Source organism: Bubalus kerabau, chromosome 8 (genome assembly GCF_029407905.1).
Source record: "Bubalus kerabau isolate K-KA32 ecotype Philippines breed swamp buffalo chromosome 8, PCC_UOA_SB_1v2, whole genome shotgun sequence".
Lineage (NCBI taxonomy): Eukaryota > Metazoa > Chordata > Mammalia > Artiodactyla > Bovidae > Bubalus > Bubalus kerabau.
This window is the reverse complement of record NC_073631.1, coordinates 121,867,877-121,893,158: the sequence shown is the minus strand read 5'-3', so window position 1 is coordinate 121,893,158 and position 25,282 is coordinate 121,867,877. Positions and strand designations below refer to the sequence as shown.

The 25,282-nt window shown below is 48.1% G+C and overlaps 1 protein-coding gene across 5 annotated transcripts in view; it reads right to left on the bottom strand.

Moving 5' to 3' along the window:
* UBE3C (ubiquitin protein ligase E3C) overlaps window positions 1-25,282 on the bottom strand; it is a 137,550-nt gene that overhangs the window by 103,067 nt on the left and 9,201 nt on the right. For all 5 annotated transcript variants that reach the window (XM_055591381.1, XM_055591378.1, XM_055591380.1 and 2 more), the window contains exons 2-5: window positions 10,739-10,792; window positions 7,499-7,573; window positions 6,872-7,018; window positions 1,811-1,926 (exon numbers count right to left, since the gene is read on the bottom strand). In XM_055591381.1, coding sequence (XP_055447356.1) covers window positions 1,811-1,926; window positions 6,872-7,018; window positions 7,499-7,573; window positions 10,739-10,792 — 392 coding nt within the window. The remainder of the gene's footprint in view (window positions 1-1,810; window positions 1,927-6,871; window positions 7,019-7,498; window positions 7,574-10,738; window positions 10,793-25,282) is intronic.

Genomic DNA, 25,282 nt, shown 5'->3' with positions numbered 1-25,282 from the left:
AGCTGTGGGTGGACACAACAACAGCATCAAGCACAGATCATCAAATGTGAAAACCCCCAGGTGGAAGGTGGCGCCCTAAGAGAGGAGAGCCTGGGCCCGTGCAACGCAGAGAGAAGTCGTCAGCCGCACTTGGCCTCGCTGAGCACAGACACGCCTCAGGACGCGTCTGTGGTGTGAGGTGCTCGTCTCTCACACGCCCTGCTCCAAGGCAGTCTGGTTATACACGTTTAAACTGAATCGAGTGTGCCCCCATGCCAGCAACTCTCACGGGGCGCCACTGGACAGTGTCTGGAGACCTGCAGGGTCAAGTGGCTGCAGGCCAGGATCCTGGTGGCAAACACCGCACACGGGGCCACGCCCACCGCACACGGGGCCACGCCCACCAGAGGCTGCATCAGCCCCAACGGGACGAGGGGAGACCTGAGACCCCGTTGAAAGGAAACAGAGGAGATGAAGGAACCAAAGGGATGCTAAGGCCATCAAAACAGAGAAGATAAAGCTTTTGAGATAACTGAGGAAATGTGAATAGGGAGCAGATCACGACAGCAGAGAATTACCATTTGTTCTCTCAGAGGAGAAAATAGCACCGCAGTCCCCAGAATGCGCCTTCCCAGGACAAGTACGGGGAGCAGCGAGCGCCATGCTGTCTGCAGCCCCCTTCCACACGCGCCAGAAAAACAGCGCGCTGTGTGCGTGCAGACGGACAGAAAGCAAATGAGCAAATGGAACTTGAATCCAGGAGCACGATATACGGTGGTGCTGCCACTTTTCTCATGTCAGAAATTTTCCAAGACAGAAAGCTGGGGAAAACAAGCAGAAACTGCATTTGGATCTATCATCTATTAAAATTACTTGCTGGATGAATACCTTCAAAAGCACATTAAGGGCCACAAACTATAAGCCCAGGTCAAGAGAGCCCCAGACTCTGCTGCTCTGGGCGAGGGCATGCCTGACACCTCTGAGGGCTTGTGTGTAACAGAGGCCACGGCGCCCAGGCCCTCCTGTGGGGTGCAGGCGTCTACAGAGAAGGTCCACGGACCCCTGCTCCAGAGAATCAACGCACACAGTGTGTTTTTCAAAGGACGTTTTTCGAGAAATAAAAGGGGTTTGGGAAAAAAAAAAGATTTCCTGGGACTCTCGATCATCCACATTCTCTCTTTGGGGGTTTTCCACTTTGCCTCTAGTGCAGCTCAGGATCTGGAAAAGTCAGCTAACAGGCCTCATTCTGATATGAACCCTAAATAAACCTTACTACACGCAACTTCCAGAAAATTAGCTGAAAGGGTATTAAAGGCTCAGAATCATTTGAAAGTTGGTTACGGTGCAGACACCATCAAATTTTAGAAAAATGGTGAAGATGTTAATTTGCTTTTTCATTCAAGTGCTACTGCTCACATCACCTCAATGTGCTCTGTACCGAGTCCAGGACACAGGTCAGGAGAGCCTGATGAAAGGCCTGACCCTTCACCCGCAGGCAGTGACCCGGGGGCCTGGGATCAGTGACCATCAGCACAGAGACGGGCCTTTCAGCTGGCCTGTCCACTTGCCAAGCAACCAGATGCCTGACGTCCCACAGAGCGATTCCAGGCCGCACCTGGAAGAAAACATCCCCTGGAAGGTATGCTTCACTACATTTTACTTTCTAAAGAGAGGATCACGGGAGTAAAAACTAACACACATAACATTTCAGTCTTAAAAAAGAAAAAAAAAATCCAACAACAACAGGAAAACTACTAAGACACTGAAACACAAATGGTGTTTTTCTAGACGAGACCACCACGCCACCCGCGCTGGGGCGACATGGGTTTACCTGCAACAGAGGCTCATCAGCCTCTTTATTTGAAACAAGCATGTGAGTCTCTCAGATCCTTCCAACTGCTGGACAAACAGAGCACTGTGTTTAATCAGGTTCTGATACATCCATATCTGAAAGAGCAAAACATACAACTCGTTAGTCTGTAAAAAGTTAACTGTTTTCTAATTACATAACATGCCAAATGTCCTTAATTGGTAGACACAATCAAAATAATCAAAACGTGGTTAAGAAATTAATCTTCTAAGTCAAGGTTTTAGTGAGCAGGATACACACGTCCTGACTTTTCCATCCTAAAAAAGCACACCAGCACGAAGTTAAATTACTAAACACTAACAGTACTTGAAAACTCACATACACATGAAACAGAAACAGTTCACTTGCAAAATTTAGCAGTCCACAATAAAAACACTGAGAGTCAGTGTTAATCCTAAATTACAAAGGACAGCAGTTTCCTCGCATCCGTCTTCTCTAGCTTCCAGCACCGTTTCTGTGGATGCTCACCTCCCCAACCCTGTGAAATGCTGGTGGAAAAGGCCATCTTACAGCCTCACCACCTCCGATACAAGGCCAGGCGTGCAACAAGTCAGGTGAGAGGTGTGTCACAGCTAGATGCAGGAATCCCATCACAATGTTTGTACAAACCATCACAGCGTGCACTAAAATTACAGCTTTATTTGTCAATTATACTGCAGCATGCTTGAGGGGAGAAAAGGTCAGAGCCGTGGGGGGATGGCCTGAACCCCCACCGTCCTGGACATGACCAGTGATGGGGGCACAAGCTCAGCAAGCGTGGACTCAGACTTCCATCCAGCTCCACCCAGGAGCCTCTCTAGTGTGGACGCCGCTGCCATGAGTGACCGAAACACCACACCCAACAAGGAACCTCCTGGACTCGCTTTCTCTACAATATGTTGGTTGCTACCTGTTCATTTATCAACAGAAACAGCGACAATTAAGAGAGCCTCTCACGTGTGCCTGTCACGTTCAGTCTCCCCTTTGACAGGAAAACTTACTTAATATGAGATGTTATCAAAGTCTGAGTACAAGTGTTCTGCCTGGTAAATCCCCAGTGGGTCCAAAGTTGGTGGAAAGGAACTCGGAGACCCGGCCCAATTGTTCATCTGCCTACACAGAAGCTGTTGGAGCTGCGTGTCCGTATTTCCTCAGGAACCAACGTGACACAAGTGTTTCCTGCACTATCTGACATGCAGTGCATTCTAAAATTCATACTACCCGCGCAGTCCATTCATACTACCGCGCAGTCCATTCATACTACCACGCAGTCCATTCATACTACCCGTGCAGTCCAGTTTGTTCAGTCACTCAGTCATGTCCAACTCTTTGCTTTCCAGTGCAGTAAGTTGAAACCAGCAACCTGTAAAAAATCAAAGTCTACCTGTGCTTTTTGGCTGGCACTTACTGCTGTCTTCCTCGCAGTCACACATGTCATGAACTTATTCTTGGCTTTGTTGATCTGTATTTAAAAACTTATGTTGTGGAGTAGCTTCGTTAGCGTCTTAGTCTAAAAGAGTGAGAGGTTATTTGTTGTACTTGGATAATAATTCAAACAGGAGAAGATGAAGATTCAAGTAAAAGCAGCGTCTCTGGCCTTTCAGCCTGCTGCTCACCGCCCGGTCTGACTCTTCTCAGTGGCCTTGCAGAGCCCTGCTCTGTGCGTGAGTCACAGAGGTGTGCCCTCTTCTTGTTTGAACGCGTGCTGGAGCGCGCGGAAACCCTGCTGCACCCCCCGCCGCGCCGAGCACTGTGTCTGGAGGCAGTTCAGGTCAGTACACATGGATCTCCTGCACTTTAAAGCAGTTCTCTGTGAGCCTCCCTGTGACGAGCGTTCTGCAGTTACCTAGCTGTCATGTAGTTTAATGGCCATTTAGGTTGTTTTCGACTTTTTTTTGGTAATTGAAGCAGCATTGGGTGCATATACTTACATGTGTGCCGGTAACGTTTGCAGGTTAAATTGCTAGGAGGGTTGATCAAAGTCCGTGTACACTGTGAATTTTTATAGTGATTTGCAAACCGCCCTCTGAGGAGAGCACACCAGTGCATGAAGGCAGCTGCTGCCCGTCCTCGCCTCAGCCTGTTACCTGAGGGTAGATTTGCTAGTCAGGTTAAAGCCTGCCATTGCTTTTGTATTGCTTTTTTTCCCTAAAAATGAGTAGAGGATGTACTTTTATATATTTTGTATATGTGAACTCCTTTTTCAGATGTGTTTTTTGCATATATCTTGCCCCAGTTTTTAACCACAGTTTAAAACCATCAATTCTTCGGCGCTCAGCTTTCTTCACAGTCCAACTCTCACATCCATACATGACTACTGGAAAAACCATAGCTTTGATTTTAGAGCCCCCCAAAATAAAGTCTCTCACTGTTTCCACTGTTTCCCCACCTATTTGCCATGAAGTGATGGGACCAGATGCCATGATCTTAGTTTTCTGAATGCTGAGTTTTAAGCCAACTTTTTCACTCTTCTCTTTCACTTTCATCACGAGGCTCTTTAGTTCTTTGCTTTCTGTCATAAGGGTGGTGTCATCTGGTATCAATATCTGAGGTTACTGATATTTCTCCCAGGCAATCCTGATTCCACCTTGTGCTTCATCCAGCCTAGCATTTTGCATGATGTACTCTGCATATAAGTTAAATAAGCAGGGTGACAATATACAGCCTTGACGAACTCCTTTCCCAATTTGGAACCAGTCTGTTGTTCCATGTCTGGTTCTAACTGTTGTTTCCTGACCTGCATACAGGTTTCTGAGGTCAGGTGGTCTGGTACTCCCACCTCGTAACCCATTAACAGATAACAGTAGAAGGTGTAGTAAACACTGTGACCTCTACCGGGCACCTGCAGGAACTGTAAGAATAAGGTTGTAAATACACTGGTCAAGTAATTATGGTTCAACAACATAAAGAAGCCCTCAAAGCGCTTTCTTTAACACTTCTTGGACTGCGTTTGTTTTTTTTTTTTTAAATTAAGGTACAACTGATGTTCCTGGAGGAGGAAATGGCAACTCCCTCCAGTATCCTTGCCTGAAACATCGCACAGGCAGAGGTGCCTGGAGGGCTGCGGTCCACGGAGTCTGGAAGAGTCAGACATGGCTGAGCACACGTGCAACACGGAAGTGATGGGCGATGTTACATAAGTTTCACGGGCACAACATAACGATTCAAGTGTTTAAAACTACACTCCACTTATAGTTATTATAAAATACTGGCTTTATTCCCTGTGCTGTGTGATGTATCTCTGGAGTGGACTGGACTTGGATATTGTTTTTAAATTTCTCTAGAAATGCACCAACATCATCATTCGCAAAGTTCTAAGGACATTAAATATCTGCTTTGCTTCACTTTTTTTTTTCTGCTTAACTCTTTTTTTTTTTTTTTTTACTAAATTCAGATATATAAACTTTCCTTATGCATCCTTTCTCAAGAAGTCAACTGAAGGTTTGTATCAATAAAACGAGGGAGTACACCAAGCAGGCGAAAAGGAGTGCAATCAGGAGAGAGGCTCTGAAACTGAAGAGAAGCGAAGTGAGTGTTCCCAGGGTGGCTGCACCATGGCCACAGCGCAGCAGGCTCCCGGGCGCACAGGACGCCTGGGGGGGGCGAGCGCCAGCGGCCTGACCGAGGGAAGCTGGAGGAGGACCCGACCCTCAGAGACCAAAGATGAGGACACAGAAGTGACACGATATTTAACTCCAGAGTGATTCAGGAAAGCTACACAAAAGAAAACACTGTTTTAGCAGAGAGCATATTTAGTCATGATAATAAAAAATAAGTCAAGGGAGTAGGTAGAGCCACATATGCTGTTTTGCACGGAGCACCTTAAATAAATAAACTCCCAATAGCGGTGTCACACCTGCTCTTAAGACAGGAATCAGGGAACCTGAAGATGGGGCAGGAGACCTACCCTCCACATATTATGCGACTGGTTTATTGTTCTTGCATTTTTGTTTGAAAACTGAATAAACCATCTGGTTCGTTTTTGTCGTATGAACCAGGTTTGAGGAGCTGGCTAATTCTAACTCTATGTAGGGCCATGGGGCCAGGCCACTGCATACCTAGAAACCACGCAGGACTGCTGACCGGACCTCGGGGCAGCCAGGGGCCGCTCTCCAAATGCAAGGGCGCTCTGGAGAGACACTCGACCCTCCTGACTGTCTCACCCCACAGACCCAGCGGCTGCGCTCCACGGCTGACCTTCAGTCTACGAGCGCGGGAAGGAGGGACGGTCTGCTCCGACAGAGCGCCGAGGCCCTGCTGCTGTGCATTTCTCATTCCTCTCCTCATTGGCCTCAGCCGAGAAAAGGTGCGTGTAAGGCAGCCACCTTCACCGCTCTCGAGGTGTTCCTCCCATGGCCCATCCCGGTTCAGAACAGGAAGCAGTGTGGGTGTTAGAACCAGAGCCCACCCCGGCAATGAAGCACCCTCCATCTCCTATACTTGAGTTTCACACAAGGGGGCTGCCAGTCGCACGGCTGGACCACGGAAAGCTGACCTTACACTGCAGACTCATCTTTCAAATTGAAACTTTTATTACAAATAAAGATTTCTAAGAATAAGTATGTATTCAACCTAATGATCACACAGGAATCTGTACTACCTCCTGGGAAACTGGACTCAGTGACAAGTTCTACTTTTTAAAAAGACTGAGCCAGTCATGGATGTCCCCCATTAATACACACCACTCATCACTGGTGACCTCACAACCTGTAAAGTGTGTTAAGTTATACAGTTACGTTCTGGGTGGCAGGCTCCGCGCTGAGCCTGGTGTGGACCGTGCACTCCGGACCACGGTGCACAGTGCGTGCACAGCACAGCACCCCGTTTCTTGTATCTGAATTTCCGTAATTAAAAAAAAAATGAAAAAGCCTACAGAAAATCGGTATCAACTTTAAGAGGAAAAACACATGATCACAAAGACAACCCATTGCCGCTGACCGCGGAGGTTCACAAGGAGAGCCATGCTGGAGGGCTGTCAGCCCAGTGAACCAAAAGCTGGAGAACATTCACACAAGGGTTAGAGAAAGCAGAGCCAACACTCACCAAGCGTTGTGAGTCTTCACTCTGTCTGTAAAAAAACAGAAGCTGCCGCACCAGGAGGGTAAGGTTGGGACCACTGGCAAGGGGAAAAGCGCCACCGGACTGGGACAGGCTGGCACAGCGGTCGAACGCACTCCTCTGGATGGAACACTGGAAACAGACCGAGACAGAGGGCGGCGTCAGTGCTCGTGGGGCCCGAGGCCTCCAGGGTCGCTGGGAGCACAGACCGAGCGCGAGGGCTACGCCACGCGGAGGTCACGGCTGGTCGCCTGGGGTGCAGCTGCTGCACACCCTCTACAGGGGTCACCGCCACCGTCCACTGTCATCTGTAGCCGTGGTTTGGCCTAGGTTTGTATTTCATAATTTAAAACCACCAAAAAACTCATCTAAACTAGTAAAATCACTTGTTGGGGAAAATACTATTATCCACATTAACTTTCTTTTTTTAAAAAAATTTTTTTATTGAAGGATAATTGCTTTACAGAATTGTTGTTTTCTGCACATTAACTTTTATTAAACAAGTACACACAAAAATGCACATAAAATGAATTTCAACTCTAAGAATCCAATGCTATATTCAAAATAAGTTTTCTCATGCCTAATTCCTTCTCAGTTTAAAAGCAAACTTACTTGTTGTTTTCTGTCTCTATAGCCTCGAATAAATGACTGGATAATTATTGCATTTTTCAATCTTCGCCTTTCTTCCTGAATAGCATAGGAAGGAAGAACAATTGGTCAGAATCAGTGAAAATGACATATACTAGTTAAGACTACACACCACAAAATCCACTCTTTGAAACATACCATTCACCAATTTCTAATATATTCAAAGTTGTACAGTCATGCCCACTGTCTACTTTCAGAACATTTTCATCACTTGGCCCCATAAAACCCCTGAACCGCTGGCCATCAGTCACCCCTCACTCTCTGTCCCACCCCATCCCTCCACCCTGCCCTGCTGCTGCTAAGTCGCGTCAGTCGTGTCTGACTCTGTGTGACCCCAGAGACTGCAGCCCACCAGGCTCCCCCATCCCTGGGATTCTCCAGGCAAGAACACTGGAGTGGGTTGCCATTTCCTTCTCCAGTGCATGAAAGTGAAAAGTGAAAGTGAAGTCGCTCAGTCGGGTCCGACTCTAGCGACCCCATGGACTGCAGCCCACCAGGCTTCTCTGTCCACGGGATTTTCTAGGCAAGAGTACTGGAGTGGGGTGCCATTGCCTTCTCCGCCACCCTGCCCTGGCAACCACTAATCAACTTTCTATCTCCATGGAACTCTACTCTGGACGCTACACACAAGCAAACCATAATACGCAGCCCCTGAACCTGCATGTGGGCCCCCCATGTGCCTGCACTCAGAGACAGTCCAGTGGTATCACACAGCAACCTGCCAGGCGAGTGCCACTCCTGTTTCAAAGACACAGAGACTCTACTCTCCATAGAGACTAGGGATGCCAAAAGATACGCGTCAGAAAGCAAACGCAGGTGTGACAGGAAAACCGGTGCTCTGTCTTAGCACGCAACGCCACCTCACAGCCTCCCTGAATGGCACCTACAGGCGTGAACGGCACACACACACTCATAAAGTCACACCGTCAGGCCACAAAAGTGCACTTTCTGAGCTTGAGATGGTTATGAGGGAACCCCTGAGCTTGAACCAATTCTAAGGGTACTTGATGATAAACTCATAACTCATCCCAGGCATTTTCAACACATTCATTTTTGTTCATTCAGTTGTTAACTAGGGAGGAAGTCTCAGTAACACTCTAGTTCTCTGGCAGGTGTACCGGAAACAGATCAGCCCTCACAAGGCCTCAAGGTCGGCCTGCAACCAGCTTATCCCCCCTCAGTTAAAGGGGGTTTACTGTCCCACTCCCTACTGCCTGCCAGAAACAAATGCAATGCTCTCCGAAAAGAAGAGGTCACATTCTAGAACCTGAACGCATCATTCTGGTTAGAACATACGATGCCCAGTATTCAACCAAAATAACCAGGCAAAAGACAAGAATTTAAAATCAAGAGGACAAACAACACAAACAAACCCACAGGAATTCCAAATACTGGAGTTTAAACATTATCTTTAAAAATCTAAAATTATGTTCAAGAAATTAAAAGACAAGAGAACTGGTAAATAAAAGAATCAAATAAAATTCTAGAACTGAAATAAAAACTGGAATTCAGAACTCAGTGGATGTATTTAATAATCAGACATCACTAAAAGAGGTAATTTGTAAATCAGAAGTTAGAGAAGAGACTAGCCAAATCAAAGCATAGATATTCAAAAGGATAAACATACAGAGAAGAGGACATAGCGTGAAGGTCACATTACATCTGTAATGTGAGCCCAAGGGGAGGAGGAGGAGGAGAGGGGAGCTGGAGCAGAAGCACCGCAGGGAGCGAGGGCTGCCTGAGCGCTCCAGAGAAGGGCAGACGAGCAGAGCAGAGCAGCAACCAGTGCACCGGCTTCCCTGGTGGCTCGGCCGGTGAAGAGCCCTCCCGCAGAGCAGGAGACCGGGCTTTGAACCCTGGGTCACAGGGATTCTTGGGAGGAGGGAATGGCTACCCACTAGGTGTCCTTTTCTTGTTTTTCAGTATACTTTTCTTGTTTGGGCAGTGACCCTCAAGGGAGGGCAATTTCACCACCAAGGAAGCATTCGGTGATTTCTGGAGACATCTGCAGTTGTCCCAGTGTGGGGAGGGAGGGTTGTGGCATCTGCTGGAGAAGGCCCTATGTATGTATATGTGACATAACATGTATCTGCATGTATGTTAAACTTCAGAAACCATTCCGGACCTGTTGATTTTATGGTGCATCATCTACTCTGGAACCAAAGTAGAGGCCAAGGGATGGGCTAGCCCTGCAGTATGTGGGCAAGTGCCCGACAAGGCACCGCCTGGCCCAGGACCTACATCAGCAGCCCGGAGGCAGGGAGATCCTGCCCCAGCGTCCTTGCACCTGCGGCCCCCTGGCCCAGGAGGCTCTTGTTCCAGCTGCCGCAGCATTCCTGCTCCGTCCTCAGGAGGCCCTTGTTCCAGCTGCCCAGCGTTCCTGCTCCGTCCTCAGGAGGCTCTTGTTCCAGCTGCCGCAGCGTTCCTGCTCCGTCCTCCAGGACTTCACTCAGCTCTGACGAGCTCAGAGACGCCGTCCCTCAACACCGACAGCAGGCCCTCCGGGTCCCCCTGCAGGACCCTGCCTCACACCTGCGGTCCACGCCCAGCAGGAACACTGTCTCGTCTTATCCCCACCCACACACCCAGCCGGCAGAACACTACCTGGGCCGGGACACGAGCTCTCAATACGTGTGTGTTAAAGGAATGCATGACTTATTAAAAACGAAACAAGAAACTACCCAGAAAAGCAGGCCACAGGATACCACACTGCTGATGAGTCAACAAGGCAAAGCCATTTTAAGAAACTGTCTCCGAAGACGAAATGTAAAATAGACTGGAACAAAAGGGGTCCCTAGCCCCTTTCGTGTATTCAGCTTCTTCACAAACACACAAACAGTGCACACAACCTGCATTCACAGGGAGTCTTCTCCTACTTGGTAAAACACGAACATACTCCAAGACTTTCTACCGCTTCTGGAAGCCACACCACAAGCAACCACATGAACCGAAAGTCTATGTCCTCCCCACTCTGGAAACTGCTCTTTTAAGCCCATCTTTTCTACATTCTTTTAGCCCATCTACATTAGATGACTCACCATACAATCAACAAATCCAGAATGGTTTCAGAAGTTTAACATACATACAAATACGTGTTATGTCACATATACATACACTTATCTATGTGTATCAAACAGTAAAAGCAGGGCTTAGCTAAACGCTATGGAGACGGCTTGTCGACAGGGACTGTTACACACTGCTTACCTCCCTCTTTCTTCTTTCTTCCTGAGTACGATGTAAAAGAGAAGCCTTTTCTTCCTAAACACAAAAACAGAGAAAAGACAAAGGGTGTAATTTCAAATTCTAAAATGCTCTCATACAAAAATTACAGAATGCTGTGACCCAAAAGAATTCTAGAGATCATCCAATCCAACTGTCTGACGATAAGAAATCCCAGGCACAGGGGTTAAATGGCCCCTCCCCCAGGCCACCCCACCCCCAGGCCACATATCAAGTCAAATTTATAACGCTAGTCGTTTTCTAAGAACAGAATCTCATTTCTTCACACACACACACACGTTAGTGCGAGTGAAGCCGGCAGGTGTGAGGAAGGTGAGCACGATGTCAGCGCCCGCCTGTGAGCTCACACCAGGCTCTGCGAGAGCACCAGGGGCAAGGCCAGGCCAACACAGGACCTCCCGTGGTGTTTCCAACAGCTCTGTATGTGACTGTACTATTATCTCAACAAAAATGTCAATGAAAAACTCAACTTTTCATTGTTACCAGAGTTTTAAAAAATTATTTTCATCATAAGTAAAACTGCATTCTAACCAAAATTAGGTGATATGCGGAAGGAACTGAAATAATAAATGGGAAAGTTAAATGTTTCAAAGAAAAACACTTACAGGCAACTCGCCCCAGAACAGTTTCCGTCCTTACTGCAAGGGCGTTTGATTTTTGTGAATTTAATCCAAAATTAAAGGTCCAAGATCTTAACATACAAATCATTAGAAAAATTAATAAACTTAAATTTGTTAACACATACAGCTCATCAGAATAGTGTCAGTAAGCAAGCAATGAGCCAAATTAAAATTAACTTTGATATGTGAAGGAATACACAATGTGTAGAACAAAAGTTTCTCAATGACAAAATTGACAGCCAAAGAAATAAATCCTCCAGATATTTTCCACTATAGAAAATTTCATTTCTTGGATTCAAATAAAAAAAAACCTTTAAAGCTACCACGTCAAAGGTCAGAAAAATATTTTATTTTTAACTGATTAACTAAAAAGAGGAAGGGGAATGGAAAAACCTAAAGCAAAAAGTACAAAGTTACAATGCTCAGAATTACGGAAAGGGTCTAGATAAAAATACAACCATACTTCTAGTTATTCTCTTAATTTGTGAATAGGAGTGTTAAGTATACATCTGTAATTTTTCTTCTCCTCCCTTTGCCCAGATTTAATGTATATTCATTACTTGGGTACAACTAAAGAGCCAAGATTTCTTAAAATGCTGTTACAACTACGAGAAAATATACTTAAAGCCATGTTTTACCTTTTAAAAAAGGTACATGTCAACAAAACAGTCACCAAATTGACTTCACATGTGAGCTGCAGCATCATTAACCTAAATGCCCGGGGGTGAGGGGTCGAGGGCTAGGCCTGTCTCTTACCACCCGTTCACTTCCACTGGCTTCAATGTCCAGCACATGCAGGGATTTAATAAATCCCTACAAAATGAATGAACAAACATTTCTTTAGGTGAAGCAAAGACGTCTAAAGAGGGGAGTAACCGTTAACAGCTGAAAAGCACTTCTAACCGCCTGCAGCACGGCACGGAGGCTGCAGTGTCGCAAAGTCGCAACAGGCACCAGTCACCCAAAAGCGTACCTGGGCGCTGACTGAACACTAGCGTGTCTTAGAAATTCCATTAGGTCTGAAGCACAGGATACAAGAGGGTGATGAACACCCAGAGGCACGCCGAGAGCGAGCGTCCTTCCCTCCAAAGACCTGCACGTGAAAACCGCTGGACACAGGGCACTGTACGGGCGGGAAGGGCACGTCCTCACGCCCATGCTCAAGAGCTACAGAGTGAAGTGAGACTCGCGCAGGCGCGCCCGGGCCTTTGGGATCTCATGGACGGCAGGTGGCCAGGCTTCTGTCCCTGGAATTCTCCAGGCAAGAATGCTGGAGTGGGTTGGCATTTCCTTCTCCAAGAACTACAAAGATTCCTACTTAAAACAGCTCATTTCAAACACTGTAAAATAAGCACAGCCAGCAAACCCACAGTTCTGGACACACATACACAGACCCTGACATGTGATCTCAACCATAAAATTGTAGTTTAAAAAACGTGAGGCCTTTCAAAGAGCACTCACGCTCCCTAAATGCTTTACAGAGGAGACAGCGGCCTGCCAAGCCCACAGGACACGCCAGCCGCACGGGACGCGCCAGCCGCCACCAACACAGAGCCCTCTGCCCGCACACGGGCCCCACGCGTGGAAGAGAGCCGCAGGCGCTCCACACCCTGGACCTGGTCAGCCCAGGTGTCCTCAGAATAACCAATGAGCTTCAAGAACTGTTATTTTCCCTGTTTATGGACGACAAAAGTGAGGTTCAGAGAAGTAGAGCCAAGATCTGGACTCAGGAAGGGTCTGGAGCCTCAGCCATTCAGCCGTGGACTATTTACTCTGAAAAAGAACATTAAGTATGATCATATTATTTTACATTTTGAGAAAAATTTAAAAATCTTTTGTCTTTGTAAGACATACATAATTTGGAAGATCAATCAGAAAGGAGCCTGAGGAGAAGGAGGCCACAGAAAAAAACTAGAGTCGCCAAAACTGGGCCTGAGTTCAGAAGGGACGGGGTGGGAGGGCAGGAGGGCTCGAGAAAGGTCCAGAGAAGGGGAAATGGGCAGTGGGAGGCCGGGAGGAAGGCTGCCCTGAGCGCAGTCAGCTCACAGAGAGAGAGAGAGAGAAGCGTAACAGCAGGGAGGTGACGTCCAGAAAGCAGGCCCACCGCCAGACCGCACGCCTCAGCGGGCACCGAGCTCGCAGGGGACCGGAGCTGCCACCTGCCAGCTCAGACACAGTCCGTGTTCAAAAGACGTTCAAATGAGAGGCACGCAAGAGGAATCTACTCACTTAACAGATACTCGCCGAGTCCCGTGTCACGCGAGGCAGTGGCTATTTTAAAGTGATACAGGAGCACAGTTCGCTGGACGCAGAAGTGGCCTGTCCACTGCGACCCACTGTGGCCGGACTTGCTTCTGGACAACAGCGATAAAGACAGCAGATGCCGGCTCCCCCGGGGCACACGTCTCAACACATGTGGGCGCCCCTGACAGCTCAGAGACCACGCACGAGAAAAGGTGGATTCCAGAGCTGCCTTGGAAGGATGTGCTCCGGAGGGTAACGAGATGGACCGCGTCACAGCAGAGGCGGTGTGGTCAAACAGCGGCTGCTCTTCCCCCACGTCCCCCGACCATCTCTGGGGGCCGCCTCCCGCAGAGCGAGCCCCTCAAGCCTCTGTCGCCCTGCCCTCCTCTCACCTGGCCTTCCCCCTTGACCCCGACGCGTACACGTGACAAGTGCCCCCTTGCCTCAGGTGAGGCTCAGCTTAAACGCCACCTCTCCCAGGAGGGCAGACCAGCGCCTCCCCTGCCCCGCTGCCCATCAACAGGGAGACCGCGGGCACACAACACTCACAAACACGCTCCAGCGCACAGGCGTGCTATGCAGCATGCAGACCACGGCTGTATCTGCAGTCAGGACCCCGAGGCCACACGGGCAGCACCCTCAAAGGTGTGGCCGCCAGATGGCGAGGACGCTCGCCCTTCAGCAGGTGGAGCCACACAGGGCCAGCGGCCGGGTGGGGGGTGGGGGGTGGCCTCTCCAGAGAGGAGCAGAAAGTAAGAAAGCAAGACGAGTCCCATGGCCTGAGAAGGCAAGCAATGGCCACAGTGCGCCAAGGGGCTTCCCTGCTGGCTCAGCTGGCATAGAATCCGCCTGCAATGCAGGAGACCCTGGTTCGATCCCTGGGTTGGGATGATCCCCTGGAGAAGGGAAAGGCTACCCACTCCAGTATCCTTGGGCTTCCCTTGTCTCAGCTGGTAAAGAATCCACCTGCAATGCAGGAGACCTGGGTTCAATCCCTGGGTTGGGAACATCCCCTGGAGAAGGGAACAGCTACCCACTCCAGTATTCTGGCCTGGAGAATTCCATGGACTGTACAGTCCATGGGGTCGCAAAGAATCGGACACGACCACACGACTTTCAGTTTCACAGTATGTCAGGCCCAGTGGTCAGGCAGGGAAAAATAAAGGCACAAGCCAGACCCTAACTCACAATTCTGAGTGCCTGCACGTGGCCTGGAACAGTAAATAACCATCAGCTTGTGAAAGTGAAATTTCACCACACTGCTAAGAGAGTAAACCAGCAAGCCTGCTACCATGCACAGGCGAGTTAGGGTCCAGGACCCACACCAGCGACCTGGGCCTCAGCTGGAGCAGCAGTCCACCCCGGGCACACGCTCTGGGGCGGGCCTGCCTACCACACCCGAACAGACATCCTAGCTCAACTTCTCTATCGAGTGCTGAATAAACACAATCATGTTTTTAAACGTTCTCTCATGTCCCCCCTGGGAACACCGCACTCCACACCCCGGGGCAAACTCTGAGCTGCCCCGACAGGCTCCAGCAGGGGCAGGCAAGGCACGGGGACGGGGCCTCCAGGGAGACAGGAAGCAAAGCGCATGAGTCAGCGCACAGTGTGCAACAGCTGAGAGGCCCAAGTAAATGACGTCATATCCCTACGTCTTCACATCAAGACAGACTCCTGACGGACCTGAGGTTTGCACACATACAGAGCACTGTAAAAATACGGGAGGATGACACGAGCATTGTTCTTAAACGCTCGGTGTGAAGGAAGACCTCTCTAAGGAAGAAACGCCACTCCACACGCTAAATCTATGGTACTGTTTGTCATTAACTTATTTAAGAATTATAAGTTTGATCCCATAAAAATTAAAACTTTATACACAGAAAAACATTATATCCAAGGTTTAAGAAGGTGACAGTGGAAATATCTGTAACGCTGCAAAACCGCTATTTGTAAAAGCTCTCAAAAGTAATTTTAAAATATCAATCATTAGGAAATAAAAACGTATTTTAAACATAACTTCATTTTTACTCATTTTTAGGGGAAAAAAGCAATACAAAAGCAATGGCAGGCTTTAACCTGACTAGCAAATCTACCCTCAGGTAACAGGCTGAGGCGAGGACGGGCAGCAGCTGCCTTCATGCACTGGTGTGCTCTCCTCAGAGGGCGGTTTGCAAATCACTATAAAAATTCACAGTGTACACGGACTTTGATCAACCCTCCTAGCAATTTAACCTGCAAACGTTACCGGCACACATGTAAGTATATGCACCCAATGCTGCTTCAATTACCAAAAAAAAGTCGAAAACAACCTAAATGGCCATTAAACTACATGACAGCTAGGTAACTGCAGAACGCTCGTCACAGGGAGGCTCACAGAGAACTGCTTTAAAGTGCAGGAGATCCATGTGTACTGACCTGAACTGCCTCCAGACACAGTGCTCGGCGCGGCGGGGGGTGCAGCAGGGTTTCCGCGCGCTCCAGCACGCGTTCAAACAAGAAGAGGGCACACCTCTGTGACTCACGCACAGAGCAGGGCTCTGCAAGGCCACTGAGAAGAGTCAGACCGGGCGGTGAGCAGCAGGCTGAAAGGCCAGAGACGCTGCTTTTACTTGAATCTTCATCTTCTCCTGTTTGAATTATTATCCAAGTACAACAAATAACCTCTCACTCTTTTAGACTAAGACGCTAACGAAGCTACTCCACAACATAAGTTTTTAAATACAGATCAACAAAGCCAAGAATAAGTTCATGACATGTGTGACTGCGAGGAAGACAGCAGTAAGTGCCAGCCAAAAAGCACAGGTAGACTTTGATTTTTTACAGGTTGCTGGTTTCAACTTACTGCACTGGAAAGCATCCTTTCCCTTTCAGCATCTACGGGCCTGGATAAGTCAGGGATCCCAGCAGCAGTTACACACTCGATTTACAAAAAGCACTCAACCAGGCAGTGACCAACCCTCCTGTCCTATCGCAGACCTGCTGCTCTCAGCGCCACTCTCTCACCTCCACAGCGGGGACGCTAACCCTTTCATCAATAAGTAAACAAGAGCAAACCACAGCGGACTTCTCTATTTGACCTTTGACCTTCAGGCACATTATCTGCTCTGAAGATTAAATATGGCCAAACTTCACAAATACCATTAATGAAGTTTTTTTTCAAGGGGAAAAAAATGCTTTCGAACTTCATGCAAATGAATTTAGTGGTAACAAAATGAACTTTTAAAAAAAAGTCATATAGAGTTTAAAGTAGATTTCATTAACCATCAGAATTTTTAAAAAATGCATAGTCAAAAATTTGACTATAGGTTAAACTAAGTTTACATAACATGACAATTTACATAAAGACAAACACTCAAACTGACTGCTAACCACTTAAAAAGAACTTCAGCATGTTTATTAATACCTTTATTTTAAAAAATAACGTGAGATCTTCTGTTTTATCTATATGGGCTATTTTCTACTAGAAATTTACCCCATTTACTAATATAAACAGACTCAGTCTTACATCTGTTTCAAGTTATGCACGAACAATACTAATACTTTTACATAATTTGAAGAATATTCAAGTAAAATACTTTGAGTTAATTAAAATTAACAGAAGTTTCATGAATAATGTACAACCTATGATCTCTGGATTTTTCCTTCTTTTATAGACCTATAAGAAAAAACCTTTATGAAAGATACAATGGCGACTAGCTTCACACACAGGCAAACACAATCAAAGGGGCAAAAAACACAGTCATAGGTGCTCCCTCTGGCAGCACGTATCTTAAAACTGGGGGCTTCCCTGGGGGCTCAGACAGTACAGAATCTGCCTGCAACGCAGGAGACTGGGTTCGATCCCTGGGTCAGGAAGAGCTCCTGGAGAAGGAAATGGTAACCCACTCCAGTACTCTTGCCTGGAGAATTCCATGGACAGAGGAGCCTGGCGGGCTACAGTCCATAGGGTCGCAGAGAGTCGGGCACGACTGAGCAACGAACACTTTCACATCCTAAAACTGGAACAAAATAGAGTGACAAATTACGAAAATCACATTTATAAAACAATGCACTATGAGCCCCACTTCAAAATCTACATAGAAAAAAGGCATTTATGCTGACTTAAAAATAAAATTTATGCTCATTTAAAGTACCACAATAAAATGTAACAGTGTATATTCCATTACAGTAAATTCCAAAAGACCTGCTGTTCTTACACCAGAACTGTGTGGTAGTTACGGCAGTTGCACTAGCAAAAGCCTAGAAACAACCGGCACAAGTCCATCCAACCAACAGAAAAGTGGTCGTGGGATATCACGCATCCACGAAGAGAAGCTGCACATCAAGGTGCTGGCGCGGAGTCGCCACTTGGACACTGTGCTGAGGAGAAGAGCAGCTCTCCTGGTGGTTTAAAATGTCAGGGGGACGTGTTTATCTATATTTACTCTAGTTTTGGAAACCCTGAGGAAGCTGGTAATAATTTTGGAAAGCCTGAGGAAGCTGGTAACAGTGGGGAAGTTTGGGATCTTAGTGAGAGGAAGGCTTCATTATATATGCCCTTTAGAATAATCTGTTTTAAAAACTTTTTCCAATTTAAAAAAAGAAACTTTTTCAGGGCCACTGACTGGAGATTAGAGACGGAAACATCATCAGACTTAATGAAGGTGAGTGATAATCTAAACACCTCATTAGCAAGAATTATGACTTTCTCATTACGAAGTTTCAGAAACAGAAGCCCAGAAAAGACGAGGAACTATGTTGCAGACAACTGGTTACAGAGATCAGCATTTTGTCAAGTCCCCATTATACTTTTTACAGTTTCACCTTCCACAGTAAAGATGGGCTACGAGCTGTGCTGCCTGCTAACCCACTAGGGTTGCCAACACTCCTTCTAAAGTTAAAGGGAACATCTCTTACAACTGCCATCAAAAAATCAACTCAAAAAGACACAGGACTGCTAAAGCCACCCTTCCAGTGCCTGCAAGACAGGGTCCTCACCTTGCTGAACAGTGAAAGGAAAGCTTACGCAAAGCTTTAGAAACAACACAAGACATGCAGGCTACACAACATCCAGACCAGGGCTCACATACTTGACCTTCGTGCTTTTCACCAAATGACCCGAGTCTATGAGCCCTGATTCCTACCTCCGCAGGCTGCTAGCGTCTCTGCATCACAGAGTAGGAGTCAGGAAGAAGCAAGAGCACACAGCAAGCAGGCACACAGACCGAGATACGGCCCGGCTTATGGCCATGAACAAGCAGAAAAGCAGAAACCCCTGGAAAGCGCCCTCGGAGGCCAAGGCTGCCTGCCGCAGCCCTCTGTGACCTGCACACGCAGCTGCTTAGGCAGCAGGGCTGCGCAGCCCAAGGGACATGCCAAAGTCGACGTGCACACGGAGACCGAACAATCCAGCTTCTTTCTGAAATCTATCCTCAAAATAATTATAAACCACTGCCTAAAAAGATGTTCACAACAGGAGAAAAATAAATTACTGCTGCTGCTCCTAAGTCGCTTCAGTCGTGTCCGACTCTGTGTGACCCCATAGACGGCAGCCCACAAGGCTCCCCCGTCCCTGGGATTCTCCAGGCAAGAACACTGGAGTGGGTTACCATTTCCTTCTCCAATGCATGAAAGTGAAAAGTGAAAGTGAAGTCGCTCAGTCGTGTCCAACTCTTAGCGACCCCATGGACTGCAGCCTACCAGGCTCCTCCGTCCACGGGATTTTCCAGGCAAGAGTACTAAAGTGGGGTGCCATTGCCTTCTCCGGAAATAATCTACAAGCCCCAAAATAAAGCATGAACACAAACACTTCATACACAGCTCATACAGAGAACATGCACGGTAATTTTTTTTTATAGGAGTCTGTTTTTTAATTAAAAAAAAAAAAAAAAAAAACACCTCTTAATTCACGTTTGGCTATGCGGACCCTTTGCTGCCACACGGGCTCTTCTCTAGTTGCGCTGCGCGGGCTTCAGCAGTTGTGGCTCCCAGGCCCAGGGCAGAGGCTCGGGCATTGGGGCACATGGGCTTAGTCGCTCTGCAGCATGTAATTTCAGAAAACAGACTGAACAACTGGACCCTACGCTTTGGGGGAGTATATATGAATGCCTCGTGGTCAGTCCACAGGACAGAGTCTCAGCTACAGCAAATAAAACCACAAAACCAGTACCAAAGGTCGGAGGCCCTCCAACAAGCCCCAGTTCCCCAGGGAGCTCTGCTCTATGGCCTCTGGGTCAGAACTACTGTCTGCACTCACAGACACGCAGACGCGCATTCTGGCTGGCCACGCCGCTCTGTTGGTCCTCTGAACGCCAGCGTCCCTCGGAGTTCTGTCCTGAGCCCATGTGTCTTCTCGGCAGAACACTTTCCAGCACATCATGCAATTTCAACTACCTACTGATGGGCCAGCGGAGTGGACTCCCAGCCTCTCCCTGAAGCTGCTCCTGCCAACTGCACATCCCCAGCATTTCACAGAGCACGTCCTAGGGACTCCTCAGCGCCTCGATCATGTCCACTCCTGTCACCCCAGACTGACACCTGATGTGCCTGCCGCGGGTCCCCGCAGATCTCATCAACTCTAGCTCCTCACCAGCGCTGGAGCCCTCCCCTAGGGGCTAGCCACCTGCCTCAGGCCCCCACTACTCTGTGCAACTACAGAAGCTTCTCACCTGGGGTCCGGCCCTGCACCGCCCCCGAGGGACGAGCTCCTCACGGGCCCCCTTTGTGAGCTGGCCCGACTGCCGTCCCCCCAGCCTCGTCTCTGTAAGTGACAGCTACTTTCTCATGGTTGGACAACCCTGCCCATGGCTTCTCACTGGTGGCAACAACGTTCAATCAGAAACCTGGCAAGAACCCAGCCCAGCAGAGCCGAGGGCACCAACACGGGCTCGAGGGCAGGTCGAGGGGCAGGTACTCGAGGAGGAGGAGAACTAGCTTCCGCCTTGCATCCTCGCACCAGACTGCCCAAGGCAGAAATACACTTTCTGTCCTCTCTTACTTCACCCTCTCCCCCAGGCTGCCCTGTGACCGTCAAGATTCCCAAATCACTCACTCCCCAGTATATTCCCCGCTGTGCTCCAAAGGTGGCTGGATTAAAAAGGTAAATGATCTAAGTGAATTCAAACTGCTGCAAATAAATGACAGCCCTTCCTGCTTCTAAGGCTTTTTTGAGGAAGATGGCTAACTCCTAACAATTCAGGTCAGACTCTGCAGGTACGCCTGTTTTCGAGCAGCATAAGGTAACAGCTCAGTCAGGAAGCCTTGCCTGGGGGAAAGGAATTTTTAGTCCGTTCCCTAGTTCACCAGTTTGCTCTGCTGTTCCCAGTTCACCAGTTTCTTTCCTTCTTACAGCTCCACACTGGTGGGCTTCACCTAAAGCTCGGACTGGACCATCAAACAGGGCAGAAGGGACAATGCCTGATGCTCAGGACGCTCCCCAACAGGCACTGCACGTTCTCCCTGCTCTCCTGCGCCACTAGCTATGGGGAAGCCAGCTGCCGTGTCAGGAGCACGGTCAAACAGCCCTGAAGACATCCAAGGGGCAGGGAACGGACACCTCCCACCAAGACCCAGCTCCAACCTCCAGGCACAGACACGAGCCAGCCCCGGAACGGAGCCCCCAGCACCAAACAATGGCTTCCTGGTTTCCAAAGCCTAGGCCTCCGAGAGACTGCCGCACCAGCCCTCAGGTATCTGGCCCCACAGAGAGCGAAACCGCACTGCTTTAAGCCACTAGATGCAGAAACAGACAACCAGACCTTCACTCACTGGAAATTAAGAGACTGGTGAAGCGAGAGATCATGACCGTTCAGATGAACACAATGTAAACGGAGTACTGTTTTGCAATCTAGTTTCCATTAAAAATGACATTCTGATACAGATGATGAACAGACATCAGTCAGTAATAAGTAAAACTCCCAGATCATGACCGCTTTAAACAGCTGTACAGCACTCCACTGTACTGTTACATCACCATCTGTCTAACAGATCTCCTACTGTTAGACATTTAGGCTGTTTCGAATTTTTCAATAACACAAGCAATGCCACAACCGTCGGCTCTTCTTTCCCAGGCATCTATGCCGGACGCCTGTTACATCGCTTTATTAGAATACATCTCTAAAAACAGAACTGCTGGATTTAGCAGGGCCGCGCCTGTTTGTGACTCTGGGTACTTGCTGTTAAACTGTGCCCCAGGTAGACCGTGCCAATTCATGCTGCCACCCACACCTCCACAGGTACTTCCATCTTTAGTTCGGTCAGCACTGAAGGCGATGGACTCTGGGACACTGGACTGAAGTGCCTGCTCCTGCCCTCGTGCTCACAGGTGGCAGAGGAGACGGAACGTGTGAAGAGGCCGTGGTCGGAGAACAAGTCGTGGGCAAAGAATAACACACTTAACTTCCAAACTCCTAGGTGCCCGCATTCTTTGAAGTTATAAGAAAAAGGGAAAATCACAGAGGAAAACTCTTCACTGCTTTTGCAATAACCTCTTTTGAGGGCTCTTCTACAGTCCTATGAGATGACTAGTTTATTACCTTAGTTAAGAGACTTGGTTGGCAACTAACTCTATAACTCCAGAAAATCAGGGCACACAAGTGTGCAAAGTCAGACAGGACAAGGGAAGGCAAGCGAGGCAGGTGCCGGACACGCTGAAGGAGGTGCTCACTCTCAGGACCAGGCAGCCCCTGGAGTCCGCCTTAAGCCCTGCGCCTGCGCCCCCAGTCAGCGCCTCCTTGATGCTGTTCCCCAAGTCTGCTGGTCGCCTCAGCCTTTGAGGCCCAAAGACAACTCATCAAAGTCTCAGCCCTTCCATTCTGCTTACTGTCCCTGAGAACTAGACCAAGAACTTCTGACTTTATCTGCGACAGGGAACTCAGATTTCTGGTCTCATACGTGAAAGCTACAGATAATCACATTCAAGAGGACAGACTGGGGCCAGTGGGAAAAACGGTAAGGTAATAATATCAGTCCTGACAGTAAATTTTAAAATCTGATCTTGGAAATCATTCTGCTTCCCTTGAGTCAGGCCTGTAAGAGACAGCTTACACCGCAATGCAATGTACACAGAGTACAGAACAACACAGTGTCAGCTTTTCAAAGTGAAACAGCACATGTTCTTAAGTTAAAATATTTACGGTAAGACCTTCAATTATACAACAGAGGGCATTTGTATAAAGCTAACCAGAGGGCTTGCAGTCTTAAGAGCAGTCTAGACTCAGGCACAGAGAAGGCAATGGCACCCCACTCCCGTACTCCTGCCTGGAAAACCCCATGGACGGAGGAGCCTAGTGGGCTGCAGTCCATGGGGTCGCTAAGAGTCAGACACGACTGAGCAACTTCACTTTCACTTTCCACTTTCACGCATTGGAGAAGGAAATGGCAACCCACTCCAGTGTTCTTGCCTGGAGAATCCCAGGGACGGGGGAGCCTGGTGGGCTGCCGTCTATGGGGTCGCACGGAGTCAGAGACGACTGAAGCGACTTAGCAGCAGCAGCCGCAGCACCAGACTTAGGCAAAGGTGACGCTAAAATCCCAGCAGCGGGCTTCGGGAAGCTCTACAGTAAAACCTGCTCTGTGAACCAGCGGCACCCTAACACCCAAACCAGAAAAAGATATCACAGGAGGTGAAACCTACAGACAGTTCTCCCCTGAACACAGGCCAAGAACCCCCAAATAAAACACTATGAACTGAATGCAACAATGTATAAAAAGAATTATATATCACAACCAAGTGGGACTTATGCTAGGTATGCAGGGCAGGTTTAGCGTTTATTAGGTTGGTGTAAAAGTAATTGCAGTTTTGGGCCATACATTTTAAATTGTTGTAACTAGGCTCAAACACATCTTTATTAATCAAAACAGGAACCATTACAATCAACACATTTTTGCCAAAAAGAAATAACTGTTTTCCATAGCAAAAAAATCCATGCTTGGGGATTCGACGAACTCTTGGAAGGCATTTTCTGCATCCTGCTGGTTGTGGAAGCATTTTCGCTGCCAACAGTTGTTGAGACGTTTGAAGAAGTGGTAGCAGGTGAGCGAGAGGTCGGGCGAATGTGGAGGACGAGGCAAAACTTTGCAGCTCAATCTGGTCAATGTCTGACGTGTTGCTTGTGCGACGGGCGGCCAGGCACTGCGGGGAGAAGAGGCGGGCCCTTTCTGTTGCCCAGCGCCGGCTGCGGTGTTCAGTGCATCTCATCCACCTGCTGAGCGCACTTCTCAGATGCGATGGTTTCGCCAGGATTCAGACTCCAGCAAATCCATCACAGGTGCAGTCAGTCAGACAGGCAGACCACCAAACAGTGACCAGGACCTTTTTTTTGGTGCCAGTTTGGCTTTGGGAAGTGTTTTGGAGCTTCTTCTTGGTCCAAATACTGAGCTGGTCATCGCTAGTTAGTTGTATAAAATCCACTTTTCATGGCAAGCCAAAATCCAATCAAGAAATGGTTACTTGTTGTTGCACAGAATAAGAGAAGATGACATTTCAAAACAACAATTTTTTTGATTTGCAGTCAGCTCATGAGGGGCTTCCCTGGTGGCTCAGACAGTAAAGAATCCGCCTGCAATGCAGGAGACCTGGGTTCGATCCCTGGGTTGGAAAGATCCCCTGGAGGAGGGCCTGACAACCCACTCCAGTATTCTTGCCTGGAGAATCCCGTGCACAGAGGAGCCTGGAGGGACTGCTGTCCACGGGGTCGCAGAGAGTCAGACACGACTGAGCGACTAAGCACACACACAGCGCGTGAGGTGCTCACTTATCGAGCTTTCTCAACTTCGAGGATCCTCTCAGCCAGTCACGGTCAACTTCTGATGAGCAGCTACTGCGCTCCTCGTCTACAAGGCTCTGGGCAGCTTCTGGTTCTTTTGCAGAAAGCACTGTACATTTGTTAGCAGTTCCTCTGCCAAATGCATTGTTGATGTTGTGAGTTGTTTCTGCAGCTTTATGAAGCATTTTGAACTCTAATTAAAAGAAAATCACTCAAATTTGCTTTTTGTCTAATGTCATTTCCCTAATCTAAAATAAATATAAAACTGCAAGTAATGAGTTGTTAGTGAAAAAACATAAGACTTAAATGATGCATAACACAGACACATTTAAGAATGCATTCTAATACCAAATGGCAAAGTTCAACAATGCAAAACTGCAATTACTTTTGCACCAACCTAATAAAACCTATAAACCATTATAACAACAGACTAAAGAAAAAGCATATAATCACACCAGTGCTCAGCTCCTCAGTCACATCCAACTCTGTGACCCCAGGGACGGCAGCCCGCCAGGCACTCTGTCCATGGTATTTCCGAAGCAAGAACACTGGAGCGGGCTGCCATTTCCTACTTCAGGGACCCTCCCTGATGCAGGGATTGAACCCATGTCTTCTGTGTCCTGCACTGATAGGCAGATTCTTTCCCACTAGCATCCTGTAGGAAGCAACCCCTCCAGGGGCTGCTCTTTTGATTTACACATTCAACACAATCCCAGTCAAAACCAGTAAATCCATACAACACAGAGAACACAGCCAATACTGCAGGGAACCATGGTAGCGGTGTTAGTTGCTAAGTTGTATCTGACTCTCTAGACCCCGTGGACTACAGCCCACCAGGCTCCTCTGTCCATAGGATTCTCCAGGCAAGAATACTGGAGTGGGCTGCCATTTCCTTC